Source organism: Ochotona princeps, chromosome 20 (genome assembly GCF_030435755.1).
Source record: "Ochotona princeps isolate mOchPri1 chromosome 20, mOchPri1.hap1, whole genome shotgun sequence".
NCBI lineage: Eukaryota > Metazoa > Chordata > Mammalia > Lagomorpha > Ochotonidae > Ochotona > Ochotona princeps.
This window is the reverse complement of record NC_080851.1, coordinates 34,905,702-34,932,805: the sequence shown is the minus strand read 5'-3', so window position 1 is coordinate 34,932,805 and position 27,104 is coordinate 34,905,702. Positions and strand designations below refer to the sequence as shown.

Here is a 27,104-nt window from a genome sequence, read left to right as displayed (position 1 = left end):
TAATTTCCATAGTCTGTTCTGGACACCCTCATTCTTAGAATTATCTCTAAGGTCTATGGAAGATGCTATTTTGTTAATAAAACAAGAATTTAAGAAGTGCCTTAATTTTCCCTGTCATCTTAAATTTACAACATTGAAAAATAAGAAAGCCAAATAGACAAAACCATCCATTTCTTGTATATTTCACCTATGACAAAGTTATTATGAATGTCTCATATGCTAACAGAATGATATCTGCTAAATAGCTTAAGATTTTAGTTCTTAAGAATTTCAGATAGGGGCTGGTGTTGTGGCATGGTGGGTTAAGTCACTCTTGTGATGGGTATTCAGCATGGAGTGCCAATTGGAATTCTGGCTGCTGTACTTCTGAACTGGTGCTGTGCTAATGTGCCTGGGAAAGCAGCAGAAAATGGCTCAAGTACTTGAGCTGCTGCTACTTACATGGGAGAACCAGATAGAATCCCATGCTCCTGGTGGTCATTGAAGAGTCAACCGTTGGATGATATCCCCCCTGTGTTCTCATTGTGTCTGTCTGCCTGTCGGATAAGTAAATTTGGTAAAGGACTGAAAACTAAGTAGTAGATGATGAAATATTTAGTTGATGATATGGGGGTTGGGATTATCATAAAATCTAAAGATGTATTATTTGTATATGTTGAAACTTTTCTACCTCCCATAAGAGACCATAATAATATATATATTTAGATGACTAAGCTATGTGTGCTATACATGTGATTTAGACTTGTAATTTCAAGTACTATATGCCCAGCATTCAAAAGAGAAAACCTCAGAAAATCTTATCAACTTGACCCTAACCCTTTGTTGTCAATCATTTGAAGCAACCCATTAGTAAAGCAGTTTGCATTGATCGCTAATGTTGCTTCATATTACAACATGCCAACACTCAGAAACCAGTGTTCATATTCTTTGTCATTTTTTTGTTTTATATTTTGGCTTGGGAGCCATGCATAGCATTCAAAGACCCGCTGTGCGGGGCAGGCATTTGACATGACACTCAAGACACTACTTGGGATGCTCCAATCCATTCTCAAGGTCCAGCTGCAGCTTTGACTGAAGCTCCCTGTGAATGCAAACCAAGAGGATGCTTCAAATACTTGGACCCTTGCCACTGCCGTGGGAAATGCAGCTGGAGTTTCTGGCTCCAGGTTTCTATTTGACCCAGCCCTCACCATAGCTGGCCTTTGGGGAAGGACCCAGAGGGTGTCTGTCTGCCTCCCTGCCTTTCAGATAACAATAAGAAGGTTCCCCACAGTAAGATATTGACTTCCTTAAAATTCCTTCCTGTCTCAAATGAGCCAATCCCAAAAGGTTAAATACCACATGTTTGCCTTAATTTAAGATGACACGATGTTATGTATAACAAGTTATGTTATGAATGTTATATGTTGTGTATAAACCTAAATTGAAATGTCAATGAGGTGGTCACAGAAGGTGGATAAGAAATCGCATTTACTTTTACCATATTGGTTACTCGTTACTATGTCAATTAATTCCATGGTGATGTAAATTTTTGCTGATGGTATGTTGGAGCTTTTAATTGATCGGGATGATAGTCTGCTGGCTCTGTCTTCAGACCAGAGAGTGTATACCTAAGAAGCCGTTGAACTTATCTGGACAATAAGATGCTGGACTCTATGTTTGGTATATGCTTGCAATGGGGGAATCTCAACTGAACTTGAACTGTGGTTATGCAACAAGGTGGAGGAATCCACCATGGTGGGAGGGTTTGGGGAGGGGTGGGGAGAATCCCAGTACCTATGAAACTGTGTCACATAATACAATGTAATTAATGAATTTAAAATAAAATTTAAAAAAAAAAAAAAAATTCCTTCCTGTCTCAAGCTTAGCTACACATTGACATCACCGGGGAAACGTTAAAAACTGTGCAACCCCCAGAAATTCTGAAGTGATTTGAATGGAAACCAGGGCACTGGGTCTTAAAATATCTCCCCCCAGGTGATTCTTAATGTAGACCAGACTTGACACTCACTACCGCACTGGATGTAAACCTGATATTCTCATTGCAGCCTGCCGCTGGGCTGCCACCCAACTTTTTCACACGTCTGGTTGACACGAGCTGGTCTCCAGCTCACTGTCTCCTGCAGGAGTGCCTGTCAAGACTAGACTGTCACACAGAAATGAAAAAAAAAATCAGTTATTCAGAGGAGTTCATTTATCTTACAATCTCCACAGAGATGCACCTTTTTATTATACATGGTGAAGATCAGATTATTTTCAGGTGTGTTTATTTTTGTTGAAAAGATACCTATGAAACTGAAGAGGAATCAGCTTCTGATTACACAGGTTTATAACAAGGAAGTCTTCCATATTTCAGGATTACAGAACATCGTGTTGCCTTTAAAAGATTCTTCCTATTTACAAAGTCCGTCATGAGACATGTGGAATCTTGGGGTGCACTTCTTTATTTTACATATCTACAGCCTGTACTTTCATTGTTCTCCGTGAAGCGCAGATCACAGAGACGAACATCTAGGTACACGAAGAAACTTCAAAACATTGAAAAAAATAACATTTTGAAAAAAAAAATCACACGTGAAAGCTCAATTAAATAACATCGACAAATAAATAGTGAATCAGCATTACTCGTTAGCTGCTGCCATGCGTTCCTGGCATCCCACTCGAAGCAAGGGTCAGCAGGCAGGCTCTAACTTCCTACCAGGAGACTGTAAAAAGTTAAGAGGGTGGATTTCGGGGTGAGGGGTGGCAGGTCACGGGTTCTTTTTGCAGGGAAGCTGTTCCCGTAAGTGAACCGAAACAGCACCTTTTTTGTGACATGTGACTGTGACATGTGACAACCCCCCTCCTTTTTTTTTTTTTCTAGTTTGAAGGTTTGTGTTTGGGGCCAAGGATGGGCGAGGGGGCAACGGGAAGGCTCTTTTTTGTCTACCAATGGGAATTCCTTGAAAAGATGGATGAAGCTACCAGAGGTTTGGAAAGTAATGGCAAATCGCTCGGAGGGACATGACGTCATACAGCTGGAAAAACTTAAAAAAAAAAAAAAAAACCCTCTTGCCCTGGTTTCCCCAACCCAAGAAGGTCCCGAATCCTCCAGACAGTACACGGGGTTGGATCAAAGCACAAAAGCATCGACTTTCGAGTGAGACAGGCAATGGCAGGCTCCAGTCTTTGCAAGCAACCCACTCTGCCAAGCAGATGGTGGGTGCTGTGACTCTTGAAGTCCGTTCTGGGAGCCGGCAGGAGGGCGCTTTAACTCAGGCTGTGCTTGCCGGCTTTGCCGGCTCGCTTCCGCTCCCGGGGGTGTGGGGCGGGCTTGGCGGAGGACGCGCTCTCGAAGTTGTGGCTGGACTCGTTGTGCTGCCGGGTGTAGCGCTTGCACTTGCAGGCCGTGACGACGGTGACCTTGTAGGTGCGCGTGCTGCCGTCCTGACACTGCAGCTGGATTCGCTGCGTGCGCGTCTTGTCGTTGACACACCTCCACTCCTGCGAGCTCCTGCGGCTCCAGTACCTGGTGCCGTAGCCGCCCCCGATCCAGTTGGGGAGCACCGGCAGGGGCAGGCACTCGCCAGCGCACACCAGCTCCTTCAGGGGGCTGATGCTGGTGCACTGGCCATCCGAGATGTACTTGGTGGAACGCAGTTCCCGACAGCCCACTTGAACCCGACCTGCAGGAAACGGAAGAGAAGAGAGCAGTCATCAGACACGCGGACAAGGCTTGTAAGCGTTTGGTTTTCCAAAGTAAACTGCACGAACAGAAGTCATTCCTGAACCCTAGCAAGGCACCAGAGGGAGAGTGGACACTTGCTTTATTTACTCAAAGCAGCCATCTGCCTGCTTCGCCACCGACACCCTGTCATGAAAAATCATCTATTTACCTGACTGTAGGTAACTTCTCTTGGGTCTGGGCCTGCCTGATCTTTTTCTTATACAACCATAGCCCACTACTTATTAGTGTTTTTGAAAAACCCGTTTTGTTAGTCTCAATCCCCAGTCAATATATGTGTAAACATTCACTCCTCAACCAGTGTGAAGCAAGCTTTCCTAATGTTCACTTTCTAAAGAGGCATATTGGTTAACCTCTGTAAATGCTTTCAATTAGCTTTCTAAAAACTCTGTTGAGAAGGCTGGAAAGTATTTCAGTGTTGTGTCCCACGCATGTGCACTCCGTAAGATTTTATTTCAGTTATAGCATACAGCTGCAGAAAAGCATGCGCGTGTATACAACATCTGACATCTTGCATAGCAAACTTAATAGCAACATTTCAAACACAAATTCCCAAACCGTGTTTTAAAAATACAAATTGAAAATGTTTGAAATGCAAAATGCCACAACAAGTCAGCATTTAAAGACTGTAAGAGCTCCTAAATCAGGAACGGATGGTTGCCATAACAACTTGGCTACATTTCCATGAATTTTATGGGAGAAAAAAAAATGCCTTAACATGTCTGCTTTACAACTGCAGAGGGAACTAAGCTGTTCATTTCCTGAAGGTTGGCCATGGTAAACTTTTTGTTTTAGTTACCGGGATTTGATAAGTAGGCCCTCTAATTGGCTGCTTTTTGTTACATGCCTAATGTAATTAAAGCCCCCCAAAAACTAATCTTGACAACGTTTGCTTTGTTATCTAAACTTGAAGAGAATTACCCAGAACAAGCTTGCAAGGAAATCAAGCCTTATTAACCAGAATGGAAACAGAAGGTTTAAAAGAAGGGCTGAAATGAAACAAGCAAACAAGCAAAGTACACAGGGTGAGGAGACATTGCAAGGATTTCACCTCAATGCAGAACCCAAGTCAGGAGTTTGGGTTTGTGTCTGTACACCAGGACTCCTGGGGTAAGGCGAGAGGCATACAAATGTAGACTTGGGCAGGGGTGGAAAATCGAAAGCTAAACTATTTGCTGGACAGGGTGCAGGGCTTGCCTGATGAAGACTCGGCCCGCCTAGCATCTGCCTTGGAAGGCACCTGGAGACAGTCAGAAATGACTTTGACCTGTGTTAGCTTTTGTGTTTCCCTGCACACAGAGATCCAGCACTTTCTTTTTTTTTTTTTTTTTTTTTTTTTTTTTGGGCAATGACAGTTCACTGCCAATGAATAGCACTACGTGGCCCAGGAATCTAATCATAATCAGACAGCTCCTGTATTCTGGAAAGCCAACATCTTGGTGAGAGCTCAAACACGCTGGCTTTCTTGGACAGTAGCAGTCTCCGGGGGCTTCAATCTCCCGGAAGGCTGGAGTCCTCTGAGTAGCTGAATGGAGCTGGGGAGGAGGGACAGAATATTTGCGCAAGATTTCCTGTGTGACCTGGCTCTCTGACCTCTCCTCCCCCAGGAAAGGAAGTAGACAAAGGCCAGTAGACCAGTTGACCCCTAATTGGTGGCCAACTGGTGTGTCAGCTCAGCAGACAGAAAAAACAAAAACCACATTTGCCCCTATAAAACATCATTGCATGTTATCATTACCCTAAAGTGACAAGAATGTCCCCAGTCTTTCACAGCAATATGCAATTACCTAAATGTTGACTTCATTATTAAGGGATTACTTGAGAAAAAAAATACAGTTTCTCCACTCTTTTTTTTTTTTTTATGCTTTGCCCTCTTTTAAACTGAGCATAATCAAAACTTTCAACTATTTCCCCAAACATGTATCAGAAATCCACAAGAACCAACTTATGCCCCCAAAGCTTCTTTTCTTCCTCTCAGGATTTCCTAGGCATACTATTGGTTACCTTGATCCACGTTAGCAAAGTAACACATGCCTTGAACCAAAACAGTCTACACTAAGTAAAAAAAAAAAAAAAAAAAAAATGCTTTTGAAATGGCTAATTTTTCGTAGTTCTAGAGAAGCAACAGTTCCATACCTGAAAAGGCATTCTTTGTGTGAATGTACTGAAAAAAAAAATCCAATCTGTGCTTGTGTAAGAAAAACACTGTTTTAGCTACGTTAACTCTAACATCACCACCCGGGGCAGAACGCCAGCCTCCATATGCGGCAGATTATTCCCAGGCTATTCAGCAGAATACGGATGGTTCAGGTTAGTTAGCAAGGAAACAACTCCAGAGGAATATGAGCTGGTGCTACCCCAAAAGAAAGAAGCGAAACGCATGTGTACCATGAGAACACACTTACTGTTGCGGTCAAGTCCAGAGTTACTGAGATACCTGCCTCCGTTCCTGGCTTGATTCAGCGTGCTGTTGCTGCTGGAGTGTGCTGGGGCAGGCTTAACCACATGTGAATAAAGGATTTCGGTAGCATCGTTTTTAAAAGCTAAGCAGCTTTTCAGGAGGATGCACGCGAGAGGCAGGAGGGACAAATGAATGGCAGGTGGGAGCATGGTGAGCGAGGGCGGCTGGGCTGGAAGAGCTGGCCAGTTCCTGCGCGGCTGCTTCACGCACTGGAACTGTGCAATCCCTCCTTCCAGGTTGCCTTTATATAGTCTCAGAGGTTTGGCGTGCATTCAGGTGTAAAGTCGTGGAGAGCTGCAGAGTGCAAACCCAGAGAAAGGGTGGGATCCCTACATGACCCTGCCGGAGACTTTTACCAATGGAAGAGGAGACAGCAAGGAAAGGAGGAGCCTGCTACACACACACTGCCTGAAACCGCTGAGTTGGGCTTCACTCATGGGTGAAACGGAGCAGGCAGGCGCATTCTATGGCAACTCCGGACTCGCCTGTGCTGTCTCCCTCCCCACGTCTGGTTCAGGGCTCCGGGTTGATTTGAATAAGAATCTCTTGCGGCTCCTTTGCAAGGTCTGGCTTCCCCCACCGCGCTGTGCTCCTCTCCAGGTTATAGGGAACTGGGGGCCAAGAGGGCATTCACCCCGGGGGAACAGAAGGGATTCCTATGAGTCTGAAGAGGGGGGAGGGCTAGCATGAAGCTCCCAGTTAGTCCAACATACTTTCTCTCTCTCTCAAAGCAAACCCAGTTATTTCTTTACTTTAAAGGATGAGGCGCAAAGCTCAAATCTGCCCCCTGGACACGCTTAAACAATGCACCTTTGATCTGTGCGAACTTCTTGCTAGGAGGCAAGTTATTGCCAGGGGTCCTGGGTGGGGAATTATAGGCAGAGCTCCGTCTGCACTCAAGTTCAGCAGGATCGATTTTCAGCTTAGCAATGTGCCACAAGCATGAACAGTCGCAGCGTCGTCTTGCACAAAGGTCGCTTCTGACAGATGAGTGCTTGGCCAGTTCGGAACAACTTTACCGGAGTTTTTAAATTTACTGAAGGACATATTAGCTCATATTTCCCCCACTATGTTGTTCCTGACTTCCTCTGTCGCTGCCACTGAAGAAAGAAGCACTGCGTTTTTCTGAATGAGTTCATCTTCACCTGCAATGGATATTCCATTCATTGACAAGGGTCCATCAGCTTCACCAGCCCCGCCACTCGTGACATTCCATCTGACTGCTGGGACATTGCCATTGAGATGTGATTCCATTAAATCATGTCACCAATTGCAAATCCATCCATCCTTTGTGTGGCTGCCTTATAGAGTGGGTCGCTTGTATTTCTTTTTATTGTTATTATTTTTATTGCAAATCAGACATATAGAGAGGAGGTGAGACAGAAAGGAAGATCTCCCATCCACTGGTTCACTCCCCAAGTGGCCACAGTGGCTGGAGCTGAGCCAGTCCAAAGCCAGAAGCCTGGAGATTCTTCTAGGTCTCCCATGTGGGTGTAGGGTCCCAAGGCCTTGGGCCATCCTCAACTGCTTTCCCAGGCCACAAGCAGGGAGCTGGATGGGAAGCAGGGCTGCCAGGATTAGAACTGGTGCCTATATGGAAACCTGGGCATGTAAGGCAAGGAGTTTAGCCGCTAGGCCAACGTGTTAGGCCCTGAGTCTCTTGTATTTCTTTATAAACTTTTGCCTATTGTAATAGCTATCCATCTTTTCTCTCTCTACCTTTCATTTATCTATCACCTATCTACCACCTAGCTATGTATCATTTATCTGCCAACTATTTAACTACCTGGCTAGCTATTACCTATCACTGATCATTTCTGTCTATATCATCTGCCCCCCCGCCCCCGCCTGTCCATCCATCTAAGCTTCTCCATATTGGCACCCTGGATTATTTACGTCACTTTAAAAAGAAAGTAAAAGTAAGAATGAAAGAGTGATGTTGGATGAGGGTATTGGGAATAGTGGTTAAGACCTCCCCTATCAGAATACTTGAGTTAGAATCTCAGTTTTACCTCTAATTCCAGGTTCCTGCTGCAATGTATGTAGGGGAAGCAGCCAGAGGTGGTGCCAGTCCTTGGGGTCCTGCCATCTGTGTGGGAGACCCAGATCGAATTCTGGGCTTCCAATTCTAACCTGTCTCGCCTGTTGCAAAGCATTTGGAGAGCAGCTGAGCAGACAGAAAATGCAAACAAATAAATAAAACTTTAAAAAATAAAGTTAAACAATTAAAAAAGACTAATGTTAGTAATGGTTTTTGCTTGTTTTCTGGAGAAAGTAATACTGTAGTCTGGTTTTAGAATAATGACTATCCCTCTGTTAGGAGATGTATGCAGAGACATGCATAGATGAAGTGGTTGGAATCTAGAATAAGTTTCAAAAACAGTTTGGAAGAGGGTGAGTAGGGGTGTGGGTGTGCAAGGACTGGCCTTGCATTGGTGGTGTGTGGGCAGAACGGAAGATGCTCTGTTCTGCTTACTCCTGCCTATGTCCAAAATTCTACATGATACAAAGTTGAAAGTCCAAAGTCACATACTCAACTGAATGAATACAGGGTTCCTCATAACTGTCAGATCTCTTCTCAGGCTACAGGCAGTCATCGACTGCACCAACTTTCCTGGGAAGTCACACATCAGTTGAATTTGTGCAAACAGAATCTCTATCAGGTATCCTTCTAAGATACAAGTCTGAAGGTCTTGTCCTGGTTATCTGGGAATTTCATGCTAATTTCACAAAGCATGTGAATATCAGCCGTAGACCTGAGTCTACAGAAAGTAAAAGCATCAAAATCATCTAATCCTTTCCTTACACATTTGTCTTTTTTGTGTCAGAAGATTTGGCTTGTTGCATAACCAGATACCCATTGTTGTTCTGCGCCTATGCCTGTGTGCCTGTTGGCTCAACCTCCTGGAATCACCTCTAGCAGAAGGAAAACTGGGAGAGAAGGCAATGTGCTGGGTGAATGTGGACAGGAAATAGCTTTTTTTTTTTTAAGATTTATTTATTTTTTTGGAAAGCTGGATGTACAGAGAGGAGGCGAGACAGAGAGGAAGATCTTCCATCTGATGATTCACTCCCCAAGTGAGCCGCAACGGGCCGGTGCTGCGCCGATCCGAAGCTGGGAACAGGGAACCTCTTCCAGGTCTCCCACGCGGGTGCAGGGTCCCAAAGCTTTGGGTCATCCTCAACTGCTTTCCCAGGCCACAAGCAGGGAGCTGGATGGGAAGTGGAGCTACCAGGATTAGAACCGGCGCCCATATGGGATCCCGGGGCGTTCAAGATAAGGACTTAGGCTGCTAGGCCACACCACCAGGCCCAGGAAACAGAGCTTTTAGTTTTGCCTCCAGAGCGTCATGCATGTTTTTCTCTCTGCACAATATTTTATCATTCTGTTCTTCCTTAATTAATACACATTTTTTTCATCAAGGCCAAGAATTCAGCCCTCAGCCTCTCCCAGTCTTGATTCAGTCCCATTCAAGGGTACTATGCAACCAGTGCCAAGGTCTACACTGGAAGACTCAACTTTATGATTTTCGTTTTTGAAAATACTAAGTGAGCAGATTTCACAATACAAATTTAGGAGCTAATGAGGAATCATCTTTATCTTATCAAGATGTGAATACCCAGATTCCTTCACAAATACAGAAAAAAATCCTTGTGATAGAAAAAGATTTGGCTGGTATTTGGACCCGACAACTCCATTCTCACGCTACCAACATCATTGCCATCCCTTTCCTTTGAGAGTGCGATGAACTCAAAGGCTAATGCTGGATTAGAAGCAAAGCATCCCAAAATCAAACCAGTAATGATAAGTGATGTCAGTGCTGCAGGCAGCAGCTTAACTCACTAAGCCACAGCACTGACCCCCAAATTTTAAGGGTTTTTTTTTTTTCATTTATTTGAAAGGCAGAGAGGCAGAGAGATAGAGTTTCCATCCACTGTTTTTCTCCACAGATACATATACTAATCACAGCTAAGCCAAGCCAAAACCAGGGGCCCAGAAGTCAATCTGGGTTTCACATGCAGGTGACAGGGATCCAAGTACTTGAGCCAACACCTGCTGCCTTCCAAAGTGCACATTCGCAGGAAGGTGGACTTGGAAAAGGAGCTGAGACTTGAACCGAGACTGTGGGATGTCGGAAGCAGTAGTGTCTTGACTACTATGGAAACACTCATGCTCCCTGCTCCAGCTCTAATGCAAACGTTTCTTTTCTCATACGTTGTCCTGGCTTGGATAGCATTAGTTCAGCCAACTCTACATGGGTTTCTGCAACTGGGCAACACAGCCATCTGGACTGGACAGCTCTTTGTTGTGGCGCTCCGTGGGGTGTTGGCAGGATATTTAGCACATCATGTTGAAAGGATCTTCATGATGTAAACATCTCTCATGGAAGCTCTAGGGAGTTGAGTCTAACTAGGGAGAGCAGTGAGGTGCCTTTTCTATTGTCACCTATCACCTCAGCAGAAACTGACTCCTCCCCCTCCTTGACACCCAACTCCCACCGTCTCCAAACTAAACCTGATCATCCTGGCAGCCATGGTGAATGTCCTCCTCCTGGTGGTAGGTGGAGACTAGAATTGTTCTATCCTGCCAACCTGACAATTGTTGCAAATCAACCACATTTGCTAGAAATATTTAGATTCTGAGAGTGCCCTGAACCTGAATCCTTGAAGTGGAGCCTGGATAACAAGCTCTCCCAATGACTTGGACACACGCTCCAGTCATTGACACATCGTGCTAGAACTCACTTGTGTCCTCGTAACTTGTTCCGACCATGTGCTCCCAAGAACAATTACGTAGTCTGTTTAACTGGGTCCTCGATCCAGAGTCTTCCAGTCTGCCCACAGGTGGAAGCCCTGCCTCACAGGTGAGCCCATTTGGCTGAAACCCAAACAGGTTTCATTCTGCTCTCTGCTTCCTAATGACTGGATATTCTCCGTGTCCCCTAGTCATGAACTAATGCTCTACTTTCTGCCGAAGAAACACAGTCACTACCCACAATGGCACCTTCCGTCATGAGAAATGTTGGCAGCCAGAGCCGAGTTTCTCAGACATCACCGTTGACCGAGATGCTGACAAAATCCTTTGATGATTGTGATACTGATTGTTGTCCACCAGCCTTAGGGGCATCCCACAGCCAAAGCAGGCTTTGTGCCCTGGCAACGGTGTTGCTGCAATCTTCCCAGAAGTCCCTCACTCGAGTACCAGCAGGCTTCATGGCAAAGCCTCAACTGCACATGATCCTGCATGAAGAGTATAGGCTTGGCTTTTGGAACCTCCGAGTTTGAAGTTGCCTGACATATCAGAAACACGGAGAACAAAAGAATTCAGTAGAAAATTGCTTCAGTCTTTCCTAAAGAAAATCGTTGTGTAGGTTTTTCTCATCTCAATGTTGTTATTTTTCAATGAAATACCTTGCTTTTGAGTTGTGTCCAAGCAGAAGCTATAGTGTAGGAAGTCCCACAGCAGGGCTATAACTGGGATGAAGGGGATGTGAAGAGGAAGGTAACAGGTTTGATGACATTGATTGTCAAGGTATATTGCAGCAACTTGCATTGCAAGTTTAGAGGTCGCCACTTCATTCTGTAGACAATAGAGAGCCATTGATGCTGTAGATGTGTGTGTTCATTTTCATTTCCATCCAATGGAAACACTATCATTTTCACCTAGGCGCAGTAATAAAACACTTCAAGGATTCAGAAATTCACATGCTATGGTTACCAACTACTTACTTCACTTCCCTTTAAATAAACACCCTTCTGACTTTAGACAACAGCAAATGGCTTTTTTTTTCATTGACATGTAGTCATGCATTGCATGAACACCCACAATTTACCCGTCTGCTTGACCGAGTTGGTGTCAAGGTTTAATTATTATCAATAACACTACAAGAACACTCTTGCATGAGTCTTTTGATGGACATGAATGCAAAATTGTATTTATATCTGCGGATATAAATAATGTATTTACATATGTAGAGATAGCTTGATAGCCGCCTCCAACAAAATATCCACTTGTGAAATGGATGAGATATAAGATGCACATATGTTCAGCTTCAGTAGCTAATACCAAAGAGTTTTACAAAGTGATTTTATTGATTGAAATTTCCACAAGCCTTGACAGAAGGAAAGCAGCTACAAGGTCAGCATTCTATCTCAGGACACAGGATCTGTCCAGCTGCCACAGGTCAGATAGTTGAGGGGTGGCTGTAGCACACAGGACTGGAGGACCAGCTGGCAAGAGCACTGGTGAACTTCAGGAGCAGAGAAAAGGCAGGGGTCGGACCGCAGGTGGTTGGAGAGGAGAAGGGTGAAAATGGAGTTTTACATCTAGAAGACAGTGATAACAGGAGAGCCAGAGAAAACCTAAGTGTAGACTGAGTCCGGAGGAGGTGGGGGGGGGGGTTATGAGAAACCAAGAGAAGGGTCAGAAAGATAACGGTAAGCGGAATTTTAAAAATCCATCCAGGTATTCACAGCAATTCCCTGAAGATGCTTTACTACACATTGTTATGAGAAATGTTGGTTTGAACACCTTCTGTGAGACAGCATGGTTTAACACTTGTTTATCTATCCATGAGCACCTAATCACGCCCTGCAGTTATTCACTGACTTTCCAGTTTCAGTAACTCCCAAAGAGGGTGAACTAGACATACAGTAGTATAGGTTTATAAGAGATGCCTCGTGTTTTCTGTGAAACCAAAAACAACAAACATCCCTGAGATCTCTCTTTTCATTGTTCGTGTAGCTACTGGCTTAATACAAGTTTTCATCACCAGGTGCCTGAGCTGTTGTCACGATGCCTTACTGATGCACACTCCACTATGAATCCCATCAGGAACATCCAAAAGTGCTTATCTGGGGCTGGGCCACTGCTTGGGGTGCCTACGTCCAAGCTCAGAGTCCCCGCCTCAGTTCTACCTCTGCTCCCCCATCCCACCCCAACTCCTGTTGGTGTGTCTGGGAGGGGGCTGGGTACAACCCCGTGAGTCCTGTGTCCCTGACAGTTCCACACCTTCTTGGAGACCCAGATGGAGTTCACGGCCCCACTCTGGCGGTGGGGTGCGGGGGGGACATCCAGAGAGTGAAAAAGGTGGGTGGAAGACCTCTCTTTTTCTTTCTCTCTTTTCTCCTCTCTCTCTCTCTCATATTCGGCTTTCCAAATAAACAAAAAGATATAAACATTAGGGTCCGGCGGTGTGGCCTAGAGGCCAAAATCCTGTCCTTGAACGCCCTGGGATCCCATATGGGCGCCGGTTCTAATCCCAGCGGCTCTGCTTCCCATCCAGCTCCCTGCTTGTGGCCTGGGAAAGCAGTCGAGGATGGCTCAAGGCCTTGGGACCCTGCACCTGTGTGGGAGACCCGGAAGAGGCTCCTGGCTTCCGACTGGCACAGAGCCAGCCGCTGTGGTCACTTGGGGAGTGAATCATTGGGCAGAAGATCTTCCTCTTTGTCGCTCCTCCTCTCTGCATATCTGACTTTGTAATAAGAAATATACAATTTTTTTTAAAAAAAGATATAAACATTAAAAACAAAAAGACTCAGTATAAAGTGTTCAATTAAAATCCGTAACTGAACATCTCATTTAAACACTGGCTGCTCTCTTGACTTTTAGAATACACCAACTCCGCCTTGAGCCAGCTATTCTCATTCCTTGCTATCCCTTCCTTATACCGAATGCTTTAAGTGGAAATTTCTCCAACTGGCCTTTCTGTTCTATGTGTTCAGGACTTTGGATACATTGTTCCTCCTGACCGGAATACATATGCCTCCCATGAAGATCCTTCCATGATGCAACACTCCGATCCAAAGAGCTTTCCTTGAGTGTATATATGATTGTGACCAAGTCATGAGAAACAAAGTTTTTCAGATCGTGTGGCCAATGAATTTCTAAGAATTGCTTACTGTAATGTAAAGTAACATAAAACATTGATTTTTAACCCCAGGAGAAGTATTAGAGCTGTAATATACACAATACATGCTTGAATCAATAATTTCAAATGCAATAAAATTAAGCTTTAAAGAGAAGATTGAGTGCAGGTTTTCAGCATAGAAAATTTCCTTTAATTTACGAGGGTTTAAATTTTCAAATTTTCTCACACATTTCTTTCTTAATGTTCCGTGGCCATAACAAGCAAATTAACATGGTTACTTAATATGCATAATACTTAAGCTTGTTTAAGAATGAGCAAATAAAAGTGATTTGTTTTGAATCAGAGTTGCATACAAGGTCTAGCTTTTCAGAAACTAGAATTATAAAAATTCTGAAAAATAGCATGCGTGTAATGAAAATGTAAATAGTTTCTTAAGTTAGACAATAAAATCCATTCCTTCTCGTCCAAACACCAATCCCATTCTCATTAGATAGCCACAGATGGGTTTTTTTGTGATGTTTTCAACGTCGTGATACAGTTACAAGTGTGCTTAGGTTTATCAAAAGCTTAAAGATTCAAATGGATATGCCTACAGATACACATGTGTGTGTGTATATATATATATATATATAGGGGGGTGTGTGTGTGTGTATTTATAATTTTTAAGGCAGACTGGATAATGTTACACAAGTGATTTCTCAAAGGTGGTTTGACATTTAACAATCTACCCTGAGCATTTTCCAGTTTTCAACCCACTCATCAGTGGGTTGTGTGGACATTTCACAGTATTATTTATCTAGCTCTCAATGAATGAATGGATGAAAAGTGCTCTCAGATTTCCTCCTTTATAAACGTCGTGGGACATATTTTTATTCCACTGTCCTTGGGAAGCAACAGAGTGGGGAACAGAAGGCTTAGGTAGCATACACGCCACCAGCCACACTCATCTGCTGTTCCACGGGCTGCAGTAGAGCTGACGGAATCGTACTGTCTCGGTGTGGCCAGCGTGGCAGCACCTAACGGGAATGACACCTGCTGTCCAGTGCTGGGAGGCTGCATTCCAGCACCTCAGGCCTAACACCGGGAGATTCTCCCAAAGTTCTTGGTGAGGGGCAAGAGAAGGAGGCAGGAAAAACAAAGGACAGAATCCTTAAGGGGGGGGGCATTTTAAAATATAGAGAGGAGTTGGCTTCTAATCTGGCAGTTAAATGTTCCACATGGTGGACTTGGCTCGCAGCTCCAGCCCCTGCCTCTAGTAACTGCATTCTAGCCCCCATCCCATGGAGGAGAACTGAACTAAAGCTCCCAGCTTCGGCCCTGGCCCAGCACCAGTTGGTAGAAGCATTTGGGGAGTGTTCCACACAGTATTCTTTCATCTTCAAATAGTTATTTGTGGAATTCCATCCACTCTTTTATTTGAAAAATAACTCCAGGGTACGTGTTCTGTCTACTGATCAAGACGCTGCTTGAGATGTCTGTGTCCTGGGTGTGATGGCTCAGTGGCTAAATCCTTACCTTGCAAGTGCCAAGATCCCATATGGATGCCAGTTCGTGTCCCAGCTGCTCCACCTTCCATCCAGCTCCCTGCTTATGAAAAAGCAGGAGAGGACAGCTAAAAGCCTCGGAACTCTGCACCTGCATGGGAGACCTAGACGAAACCCCTGGCTCCTGGCTTCGGATCAGTTCAGCTCCAGCCATTGTGGCCATTTGGAGAGTGAACCAGTGAATGGAAAATCTTCCTCTCAGTCTCTCCTTTGCTCTGTAAATCTGACCTGCCTTTCCAATAAAACTGAATTAATCTTTTTTTTTTTTTAATTCTGTGTCCTAAACCAATGTCAAGGTTTGATTCTGGATTCAAGCTCCTGATTCCAGCCTGATGCACCTGTGGATCCTGGGACACTGAGGCATGGCTGCTCAAATGATGGGCTTCCTGCCACTCACATGACAGGCTTCAATTGAGTTTCTGAGTCACAGGTTCAGCCACAGCCCAATCTCAGACATTGCAGGGGGGAAAACCAGTAGGTCTCCATCTCCCTGCCCATCTACGTGGTGTGCGGGTGCACGCATGTGCGCACTTGTGTGTGTCTACTTCTCTAATATGAAAAAGTTTAAGAGGCAGGAGTTCCACCACAGGGTTAAACTGTTTCCTGTGATGCTGATATCCTGTATCCCAGCCCTGGCTATTGCATCCATTAGGGGAGTGAATTAGCAAAGGGAAGATCTCCTTCTGTGTGTGCGTGTGTGTCCCCTTTGCTCTGTATCTCTGTCTTTCAAACAGTATCTTTTAAAATTTTTTTAAAGAATGATAACTCAACAAAAATAAACCACTCCATCCCTACCACTTCCAGTTATTAAGGATTTATTACTCCACTTGAATTTCACACTGGCTCACATGCATAATCTGAAACACATATGAAGACACAAGATTAAACAGCTTATTTTGAAGGGGAAAATAGTTTTATGGGAAGGCAAAGCCTGTGCTAGGGCTGTTGTTTTTTTATTTCCCATTCCTTTTACCTTTAATTGGTACTTTTGCAATCTTTACTGAAAGTTTTAGTCTTGCTTAAGGTTGGCAAAAGATTAAATGAATTACATGTCGCATGGAAACAATTTCACCATTATTCTCTGATTAAGAGGCATTGATTAAAATTGCTTTCAACAAGGCAAAACAAAAACGATCCTTAAAATGTCTTATGGCTTAAATTTTTATGATGTCAACTAACAGTTTATATTGCTTCAAGCCTAATTGGCCAACCTGTTTCCATAGCACTTGAGAGCTGTCAGATGCCTGTGCCTGGGGTGGCCCAGCCTCTCTGACAAACAGCCAGAGGACTTGAAACAGAGTGGGAAGAAGGGTCAACCACACCCCGCCCCCCACCCGCTGCTGCCAGGACATCATGAGCTGTCCAGTGACCATCGAAATGTTCTGCTGGATTCGTTGCCAAACTTGGTAGTCCCAGGAATCTGGCTGGCTTCAGAAGTTGAGCAAAACAAAGTACAACTGTGCTCAGCCACACCCTAGGGTGACTGTCTCCAAATACCATGCAAGTCCAAGGCCGAAGCACTTGAAAGGCTCGTATCCCTGTAGATCAAATCTTTCTCCGACTGAGCCTTGAAAGAGAACCCTTAAGCGCATAAATGTTGTCACTTGCTGTGCTGTCTCAATGTGATTCTTCCTTTCCAATTATCAAGGTGGCTAATGCGCATGATAATTACAGTGCCTTCAAATTTATTCACTCTCGAGCAGATCAGCTCAGAAGTGTTGGCACAGTTTCAGGCCTCCTTAACAACTGCTTGCCAAACCACCCCTTTGATCCGGTGAAATCCTCCCAGGATTCAAAACAAGGCCTACAGCCTTTCGCGAATTCACGTCTGAGAGTCTCATCTCTGTCATTTCACCTCCCGGTGTTCCATCCAAAATCTGATTTTTCCATATCAGCAGCAAAATTCTTCCCCCTGTGAGATTGATGCTGCTCCGCTTTTGCCTTCTTTAAGCCATCAGGTTCATTAACACTTTGTGGAGGGCTCACTTAGAGATTGTGCCTTGCCCTGAAGTTATAAATGCAGGCTACCTTTTCTGCATAAAACAGAGACAAGCGCTTAAACACATAATTACAATGCAGGGTTTTTTTTTTTAAGGATTGATTGATTTAGATGAAAGGCAGAGATACAGAGGCACAGGAAGAGACACACAGAGAGAGATTCCCTCCACTGGCTCCCTCACCAAATGGCTGCAACAGCCAGCATCTGGCTTGGTCTCCCACATGAGTGGCACTCAAGCCATTTTTGGCTGCTCTCCCAGGCACGTGGGCAGGGAGCTACATCGGAAGTGGAACGGGCAGAACTTGAAACCAGTGTTCAAGGCAACAGTTTCACAGAGTGCACCATAATGCCAGCCCCACAGTACAGGTTTTTAAGGAAAGGCACAACACAGCAAGAACAATAGGATTCAAAGTTCCTAGTGGAAATAAAAAATAAAAAATTCAGTGGAGTGAATGCCAAACAGAGCTTTGGGGACAGACAGTGGCAATAGGTAACAAAGACCAGAAGGTGGTGTGTGGGAAAGAGAATGAATAAAAAGGCACCAAATCTGACAGTGAAGAAGCCTGGAAAAGTCTAGAAGCTGAGAAGGCTCTGCTGGTCTTGAAGCACCTCCCTTGACTGAGTAGCTGGAAAATGGGTATTTGAGGTTCCTAAGAATTGAAGCAACTAATTTTTGCCCCCACTCAAGTGTAAACTTCCTTTTAAAGTCAGTGTGCACTCCCACAGTGACTTGATCAGTATGGAGTCTTAGATGGACACTTCTAAGGGACTGTCAGATAAATATAAACTTGAAGTGTTTGGCATAGGATGACCACACCTCAGATGGAGGTGTGAGGAGAGAAGCTGGATCTGAAAATAGCACTCGGGGCAAAAAAAGGCAGGAGTTGGAGCCACTCTTCCTCTGGGTCAGAACTTCAGAAAAGAAACAGAGGGAGGAGAGTGGCACTCGTATTTGGTCTAGCGCTTAAGACACACACATCCCTCTTCGGAGTGCCCACACTAGAGCACCCATCTTTGGCCTCTGCTAATGAAGACCCTGGGTGGCAGTGATGATGGAAGTGACCGAGGCCCTGCTATGCACACGGACCACCTGGTTTGCATGCCTCCAGCCCAGTGCCAAGCATTGCAAGCACTGGGGAGTGAAGCAGTGGGTGGGGTCGTTCTCTCTGTGTGTGTCTCTCTCTCTCCCTCTCTCTTTCTCAAACAAATAAAGAAAACTTCAGATGAAACTAAGAAGAAGGAATAAAAATTGACAAAAGTGAAGAAGATGAGAATGGAGGATCCAGGAGAAAAGCCACAGAGGGTCAGGTTACGAGGGCGCTGGGAGCCACACATGCGCTTTCCATCTGGGGACCCCATGAAAAGTGGAGCAGGCCAGGGAGGACCCCAGACATCTCGTGCACTTTCAACAAAACAGAATCGATGGACTCCATTGGTTTACAGTCCTGATTATGCTGCCTTTGTGGCTCTGTCTAGTCTGACCTGTTCTCCAAATAAGACAAAAATGTTGCAGGACCTCATCTTCCTGAAGCACCTGCTGCCTTGCGGAGCGTACAGGAGCAGGAGCTAGCTCAAGAGCAGAGCTGCAGCTCAAACCCAGTCACCCCCACATGGGAGAACACAGGCGCCCTGCTGGGTGTCCTAATTGCTATGCCAGCTATCCACCTTCATATTTTATAGATTTAAAAAGATTTATGCATTTTATTTGGAAGTCAGACTTACAGATAGGGAATGGACAAATGGCTGCAATAGGCAGAGCTGAGCTGATCTGAAACCAGGAGCCAGGTGCTTCTTCCCCGGATCTCCCATGTGGGTGCAGGAACCCAAGGTCCTGGGCCAAGCTCTGCTGCTTTCCAAGCCAGAAGCAGGAGCTAGCTGGCAAGAGGAGCAGCTGGCATGCAAACTGGCACCCAAATGGAATGCCAGTACCACCGGCTGAGGATTAGCCTGCTGCATGCTTTTGAAATGGAATAAATATTTATCAAGAATGTTTTAACTGTCCTGCAACTGACCGTAGTAATAGCATCTTACCATACTTTTTTTATCTGATGTGTAACCAGGATGCCTGTCATTGTTTTTAAACACACCTTCTGGTTTTCTCTCATCCTTTGGCCTCTTAGAAGAGACTGGAGCGGATGTGGCTCTCTTTTTGCACTTTTCTTAACGTGGATCCAGTGATGACCCCAGCCATCATGTCAGTAGGAACTCGTTCGCAATGTGAACTCACTTAGGCCGTGGGAGCAACCTGAAAATATGGAGAGATCCAGGCTATTGCCAGTCAAGGTTTGGGGCTGTGGAGTGTCTGCCTTCTTTCTCAGGGTGAACATTGAGTGTTTTGTGGGAGCATCCTGGAGACAGAGCAGCCCAACACACAGGCTGGACGGCTGAAGGAGGCGTCCCCTGGTGACCCAGTTACCTCCTGCTGGGACTCACCCATGCTGTCTAGGATCACAGTTCCAAGTAAAATGCCCCACACCTAAGCCTTTCTCTTAGACTCTGCTCTTGGCTAAACATCTCTGCTTTTCACGTGAAAGGTTCGTCTACTCCCATGGGCATTTATGATGACATACAGAATCCATAGATCTTGTGGTTGCTGGCTAGGTTTATAAGGGCTGCTCCTATGGCTAGGGCACCTAAATATGTATGTTGCTTTTAGTTCTTTGTAAGCAATTTTCTTATTTTCTTTGTTACATAAAGTACATTCGGAATACTATTCAAGCTAGCGGCCTCATAGCCACATACACCTTTAAAATAAAGTCTGCCGAACTTCTAGTCTTTTTCCACTGATCGTGTCCTTTAAAACTTCAGCATTTCAGGAGAATTCTAGATGAAGAAGAAATGAATCCTGTTTCCGCATTTCTTCACACATATTATGAAGTCGGATTAATTAACCAAACATGCAAAGACCTACTGAGCAGAAGCAGTTGTTTTATTTCTTGGTTTCCTACTTGGACTCAGAGCCTTGGTGTCATGTACCACCCAGAGGCTTGCCGAAGACTAGTGGATCATAAATATTGGGGCTTATCTTTATCCCAGGAGGACTCCCATCGGTAAGGCAATCCACTTCCCCTCGTGTATGCTTTTGTCAACACCAAAATTCTCCATATTTTACTTTAAACTTCAAAACAATCTTATCTTTAATACAAAAAAAATTAGATCAATGTATGGCTATGTTGGGAGGATTTTAGCTATGTCTATACAGAGTAAGATCCAACCAGGGTGAACCTATCTATGTCCTCCTCAAACACGTAACATTTTTTCTTGCTGAAAACATTCACAATCCTTTCACCTGGGTTTTGCTTTTCAGGAAAAAAAGAATGCACAAGACATCAGCATTCTACTGTCACCTACCATGCGACAGAATCGCAGAACTGTATTCCTGACCTGTTATAGCTAAGCACTTGTTGCAATTTCCCCAACTCCCCCAGCCTGGTAACCACCATCATACTCTTGATTTCAGTGACATCTTTTTTAAACAAAGTTATTTTGTAGCAATCCTGCTTTTTAGCAAGGCCACATGCCTGTGAGGGTGGGCTATAGAGCACGGCCCCCTGGGCTTGGCTAATGCTGCTGCCTGCATCTTCCCAGCAGCTCAGCATGAGTGAACGTGCTCCTTGGCTCTGTGTCTGTATGCCCAAGAAGCTGTCGTCTGGTCTCCAGATCTGTATCATCATCTTTGAGTTTTCAATCCATGCCCATAGCAGCACTGACATGGACCCCAGAGGCTTTTAAAAATGTGTTCCTATTCAACAGGGCAGCAGTTCCCTTCTCGCTATCCCCTTTTCTCACGAATGGGTTGTCTTATCTTGTTGGTTGACCTTCACAGTTCCGCTTTATTGCTTCTTATGAAGATGTATTTATATATTTAAAAGGCACAATTAGGAAGAGAGAGATAGAGAGAGGTCTTCCATCTGCTGGTTCACATCCCAAGTGGCCATAAAGTCACGGTTGGGCCTGGCTGAAGCTACGTGTCAAAAACTCCACCTGTCCAACTGTGTCTCCATGTAAGTGCCAGAGCCAAGCATTTGGGCCATATTCTGCTGCTATAAAAAAATAGTAAATTTCTTTATCCCAGAAACTTCCTTGCACTCTTCTATAGGTAATTACCTTTCACTGAAGCTACCAGGATTCCAATTTTTCTCACTGTAGATTGGTTTTGCTTGTTCTTGAGCTGCCCCTGGGTTTCCCACGTGGGTGCAGAGTCCCAAGCACTTGGGCCATCCTCTGCTGCTTTCCCAGGTGATAAGCAGGGAGCTAGACTGAAATTGGGCTGCCAGGACACCTATTAGCGCCCATATGGATGCTGACACCACGGGCAAAGGATTAGTCTGTTACACTACCACATTGGACCCAGAAAATAACTTTTAACACTCAGTTGTTCCATTTAGGAAAATGAGATGTATCTGACTTTCTTTGGATCTTCTCTGTTTCTTAGCAAACTTCTCTTCACAGAGGATTTACAGATTTCTTTTTAGGGTTTTTCCCGAGGATTTTTTTTTTTTTTTGCAACCACCCATTTCTCTATTAGGAACAGATCTCTTGTTCTAAAGTTAAGTGCTAGATAAACAGTGTCAAAGTTATTTATTATTTATTTATTTAGCAGGCAGAAAGAGAGAGAGAGGACTTTCATCTGCTATTTCATTCTCCCAGACCAGAATCAGGAGCTGGGAATTTAATGCAGGTCCCCACGTGGACAGCAGGAACCCAGTGACTTGACCCATCATTGCTGCCTCCCCAGGGTGCAGCAGCAGGAAGCTGGAGTCAAGCCCAACAATGAGGATGGAGCTTACGCCCAAGGCATTTCAATGTGAGCTGCCTGATGTCAATCAAATCCACCAGGCCAAATGCCAGCCCCAACATGATGTACTGAATCACATATGCATTATGAAGACATTAATCAGCAAATGTATTCCATTACTTAGTTCCCATCCAGGTGACAACACCATTCATGCTTCCCGTATATTTTTGAGGCAGTAGAGTCTCATTAACCATCATCATGATGATGAATTAGTCCCTTGGATTTATTCCTCCTACTTAGCCATAATTCTCTGTCCTTCTTCCGTTCATGTGATTTGTAATACAAATATATTTTATGCATAAGTTAGTGGGGTAATCAGATGGCAAGATAGTTTACACACCGAAGTTAAGATGTTTCAAAACTTATACAAATTTTGTTTTCAAGAATAAGATGAAACATAAAAAAAAATCAGATTGATAGTGAACTTTAAAACAAATTGGTGTCTGTCACGATGACCTTCAGCACCAGTGGTTTTGCCGGGAAACACTTCCGTGGTACTCCTTTGGCTATCACAGTATGTGGTGATAAACTTGATGACAGATCTCAAGGAGGTCCTTGTCAACCAGCTAAGCAATGCTTCCCTGTCCAACTGGCTTCCTAGAATAATGCAGAAAGCTTAAGCTCTTGTAAATTTTTCCAGCAATCATTTTTGAGTTCGAGGACATGATATAATATCCTACATCAAATGACTTTTTCTCTAGGCTCTTTATGCTTAACAGGACAAGGATAAAAATGTTTCTTATTTGTTACTCTATTTGAGAGACAGAATCACAGAGTGAGATCTCCAGCTCGCCAGTTCACCCCCTCCATTCCACTCCCAAGATGCCCTCAATGGCTAGAGTTGGGGCAGACCAAAGATGACAGCCAGAAACTCAGTTCAGATTTCCCATGTGGGTGGCATAAACCCAGTCATTTGAGTCCTCATCACTGCCTCCCAAAAGATGCCCCCTCATCCCCAGAAGGTGGGAGGCCCCTGGTCTCCTTCAACACATTCCTTTTCCATTTCATGTCTAGTGGATTCTATTCGATGCAGCTGAGTACAAGGATGAAAAGTTAAAGCTTCCAGGCTCCGGCTCCATGCCAGCATGTATTCTCATAATGGGGGAGCAAATACTGTGAGGAAACCTAAGGTTTATGATCAGACCAACTGTCTGCACTCCAGAGCCAGGATGCCAACCAAGTAATCTGACTCCAACCCTGGAGCCGCATTTCATTAATGTTTGTTCTTCTAAACACTGTTGATCCCTATGGCAAGAACTTGATGAAATTCTAAACAGGCGCTATGCCAGCCAAACAAATAGCCATTGTTAGACTCCAATACAGTCCATGTCTAAATCAAGCATTGTTGCCGAAAATGCAATTCTCAGTCGTGGAAGTGCCAATAAACTGTCTGATGAGAACCACACGGGTAGCACTCAGAAATGTCCGATGACTTCCACGTCTCAAGATTGGTCATGCCTGCACTTCATAGCCCTGGACTTACCAAACTTTTACTGGCATGTGATTGCACTGACTGGGAAAAGGACGAAAGCCAGGCAGTTTCAAGACACACCCTCATTGCTGTCCCCCAGGGATGACAACAGAGTTTGACTGTCAGTGTGCTCTAGCCATGGCTGCTCTTGTTAACACACATGTCTGGATGGGGTAAGCATTTTGCAAAAATAGCTGATTCTGGAGACATCTTCCAAACAAATGAAAGCTGAGAAAGGTCAAAATTGATGAGATTCCGGTGCTTGCACGTTATCTGGCTGCAGGAAGTTTATCTTTCAGCCATAAGTCTCTGAGTCTGTAAATCATTTGACAAAGGGACATACGTTGGCTCAAGTTTTAGATGGGTCCAAACTTTGCTGATATAAAGTAACTGACCTCAGCTGTAGGCACCTGCCTAGGTTGCTTTGTACTTAGACAGGTGTTACACTGCTGGGAGAAAAGCTGCCAGTAGCTGATAAGGCATCCTGTGCCCTGTTAATGCCAATATAGTTGCTTATACTGCTCTTTTCTAAGTGGGGAAGATGGGGGACTCTGAGGCAAACTCATCATCCCAACCTCAGGTTGGAGGGCCTGAAGATTGCTCATGGAGGAGGGTTAACGTGGGAGTAGCTTAGGGCATGTTTGACAGGAGGAATGACTTCTGGAGTTTTCCACAGAACGGGCCACTGCACTTGCACGTAGACAAGAGAGCATTTCAGCTCTGGTTTAAAAAGGGAAAACCTGAGGACCTGTCTGGGTCTAGCCAAGGAACCCATCCACATGGGAGACATGGCTGGACTAAATAGCATTGTCCGCTGCCTGCGGGTGTGCACAAAGGCTGGGGATGGGCTCACACATGACTGAGATAGGCTTTAGCACCTGTTCATAAGTGTTAGAACATGAAGTGGGTCACGTCATGGGCCATGGCACCCATCAGGATGCAGGAGAACCATTCTGGGGGCAAATTCTGTAGGGACTTGTGGACTTGCCCCTGTGGGACTGCAGTAGTCTGCACAGAAAATGGGGTGGTGACTAGCTAAGCCAGGTTGGACAACAGAACTCACCTCTTAGAATCAACATGACACTCACAGGAGCTGGGGCTGGAAAGAGGCCAGGTGGGCCAGGCTGCAACACCCAGCAGCACATGCAAAGACCTGAATTGAAGGTAGACTATACCAAACAGGGCCACTGTACCCTCTGGCAACGTGTGAGATCCAGAGCTTGGAGCAGGCCTGGTAGGGTAACTTGGAGAATATTCCAACTAGGCCATAACTCCCCCGGGAAAGCACAAGAACCAGAGATAGGGGCGGGCCAGGCCAGGCCAGGATGCAGCACTCGTCAGAATTCGTGTGAGCTGGATCTGGGGACAAGCCAAGTTGGGCCAGGGCACAGCACCCACTGGTATGCACAGGAGCCAGGATAGGGTCTAGGCTGTTCCTGGTTGAACTAGACTTTAACTCCTACCAGTGAGATCTGAGACTGTGATTAGGCCAGGCCAGGCTGGGTTAAAGAACCCACCAGCATGTGTAAGACCTGGGGCTGGAAACAAGCCTGATAGGGAAACTCCAGGGACTCCTTTGCTGGGCTGCTGCTGATGTGACAGCAGGGGCTGTGGGTAGATTAGGCTACACAAGGCTATGACACCCAATAACATGTGCGTAGGCTGGGTTTGGTGGCAGGCTTGACTGAACTAGGTTCCAGTACTTGCTGGCACTCCCACAGGCCAAAATGGATATAGGACAGACCAGGCATGGTAATTCCATGGCACACACTGGCAGAAGTGTGAGCCAGGACAGAGTATAGGCCAGGCCAGGTTGAACCACAACACCTGTCAGTCCACATGAGATCAGAGGCTATGAGCTAGGAGTAGGCCAGGATAGGTTAGGCTACTGCAGCTACTGGTGAGAGTTGTGACTGGGGGCAGACTGGGTTGAGTTAGGCTGTACCACCTGTTAGTTAATGCAGAGACTGGGGATGGACCATCTTAAACTGGACCATAGCACCTGCTGGCACTCAAAGACCCAGAGCTGGGAACATGCTGGGAAGAGGAACTTTGGGAACCCCTTTCCTGGCCCACTGCTCCCACTGGTAAGCATGAGAGCTGGGACCGGGGAGTAGGCCAGGCTGGGTTAGGCTACCACACCTGATGGTTTGCACCAGAGCCAGAATGGGTGTGGACTAGCCAGCACCAGCCGGCAAGTGCCAGGACTAAGTGTAAGTCATGTCAGGCTAAGACCACAGTACCCCTTGGCAGGCACAAGATACAGGCCTGGGAGCATGCCTGGCAGGGGAATTGTGGGTACTCCCCTGCTAGTCTGTACCTACCATTGGTGAGCACATGAATTAAATATGGAGAGAGGCAGCAGCACCTACTAGTATATGTGAAGGCTGGGTCTGGGAGAAGGTTGGGCAGAGTTAAGCCATAGCACCCATGGGAGTTCATGAAACCAGATTGGATGTGTGCTGGGCCAGGCTGGGCAGCAACAGAGGCTGACATGCACAGAAACCTGGGCTGGAGGTAGGCCTGATAAAGGTTATTGGGGGTTGCCCCAATTAAGCCATGGAACCTGCTGGTATTCATTAGGACCAGGTCTGTGGCAAGCTGGCTGGGCTGGGCCACAGCATCCATCAGTTCATATGAGATACAGGGCTGGGCAGAACTGACCAGGCAGTTGAATCCACCAATATGTACAGTGGCTTGCGCAGGTGACAGATCAATCCTGACCCTGCACTGGTTGGCACACACAAGAGTCAAGTCTGAGGTCATCCCAAGTGAGTTTTGTTGGGGGACTTACCAACTAAACCACTGGGCTTGGACCTTGGACACAGGGAATTCATAAGGTGTGTTGGACAGTTTGGGACTGGTCCCCCACAGCTGCTGAAGCCTGCTGCAGTAGACAGCATGCTGAGATGCACACAGCCAGCTCACGTAGGCCAGTTGAAGATGTCAAGTGCCTCGTCTGAGAATGGAAAGCAGAACAGGTGAGACCACGCTCCTGGCCAACCTTTGCAAGGTGTTTCTGGGCCTGTGGATGCACTAAGGTGACTTGATCAGCCAATAGACCTTGGAACGATTATCTCAACCCTGGTATAGTGAAGCTGACAAACATCTCAGAACTAACAAAAGCTAGAAAAGCAGGAGAGGATATTTGAATCCCGGACCCCTGCACCCAGATAAGAGACCCAGAGGACTCTATCTCCCGGCTCCTGGTTTTGTATCGGCTCAGTTCAAGCCAG

General features: G+C 45.4%; 1 protein-coding gene across 1 annotated transcript; it reads right to left on the bottom strand.

Moving 5' to 3' along the window:
- Window positions 1–2,901: 2,901 nt before the first annotated feature.
- Window positions 2,902–6,384, bottom strand: SOSTDC1 (sclerostin domain containing 1). The gene is made up of 2 exons (XM_004582470.2): window positions 6,130–6,384; window positions 2,902–3,665 (listed from the first exon to the last, which is right to left on the bottom strand). Exons 1-2 carry the CDS (start codon window positions 6,332–6,334, stop codon window positions 3,250–3,252), a joined length of 621 nt encoding a protein of 206 aa, XP_004582527.1. The 5' UTR covers window positions 6,335–6,384; the 3' UTR covers window positions 2,902–3,249.
- Between the last annotated feature and the right edge of the window lie 20,720 nt (window positions 6,385–27,104).

Coding starts and splice junctions, on each gene's coding strand:
- SOSTDC1 (XM_004582470.2), bottom strand. CDS start 6,334: ATGCTCCCACCTGCCATTCATTTGTCCCTCCTGCCTCTCGCGTGCATC. Junction 3,666..6,129: donor CTCTGGACTTGACCGCAACA/GTAAGTGTGTTC, acceptor CGTTTCCTGCAG/GTCGGGTTCAAGTGGGCTGT.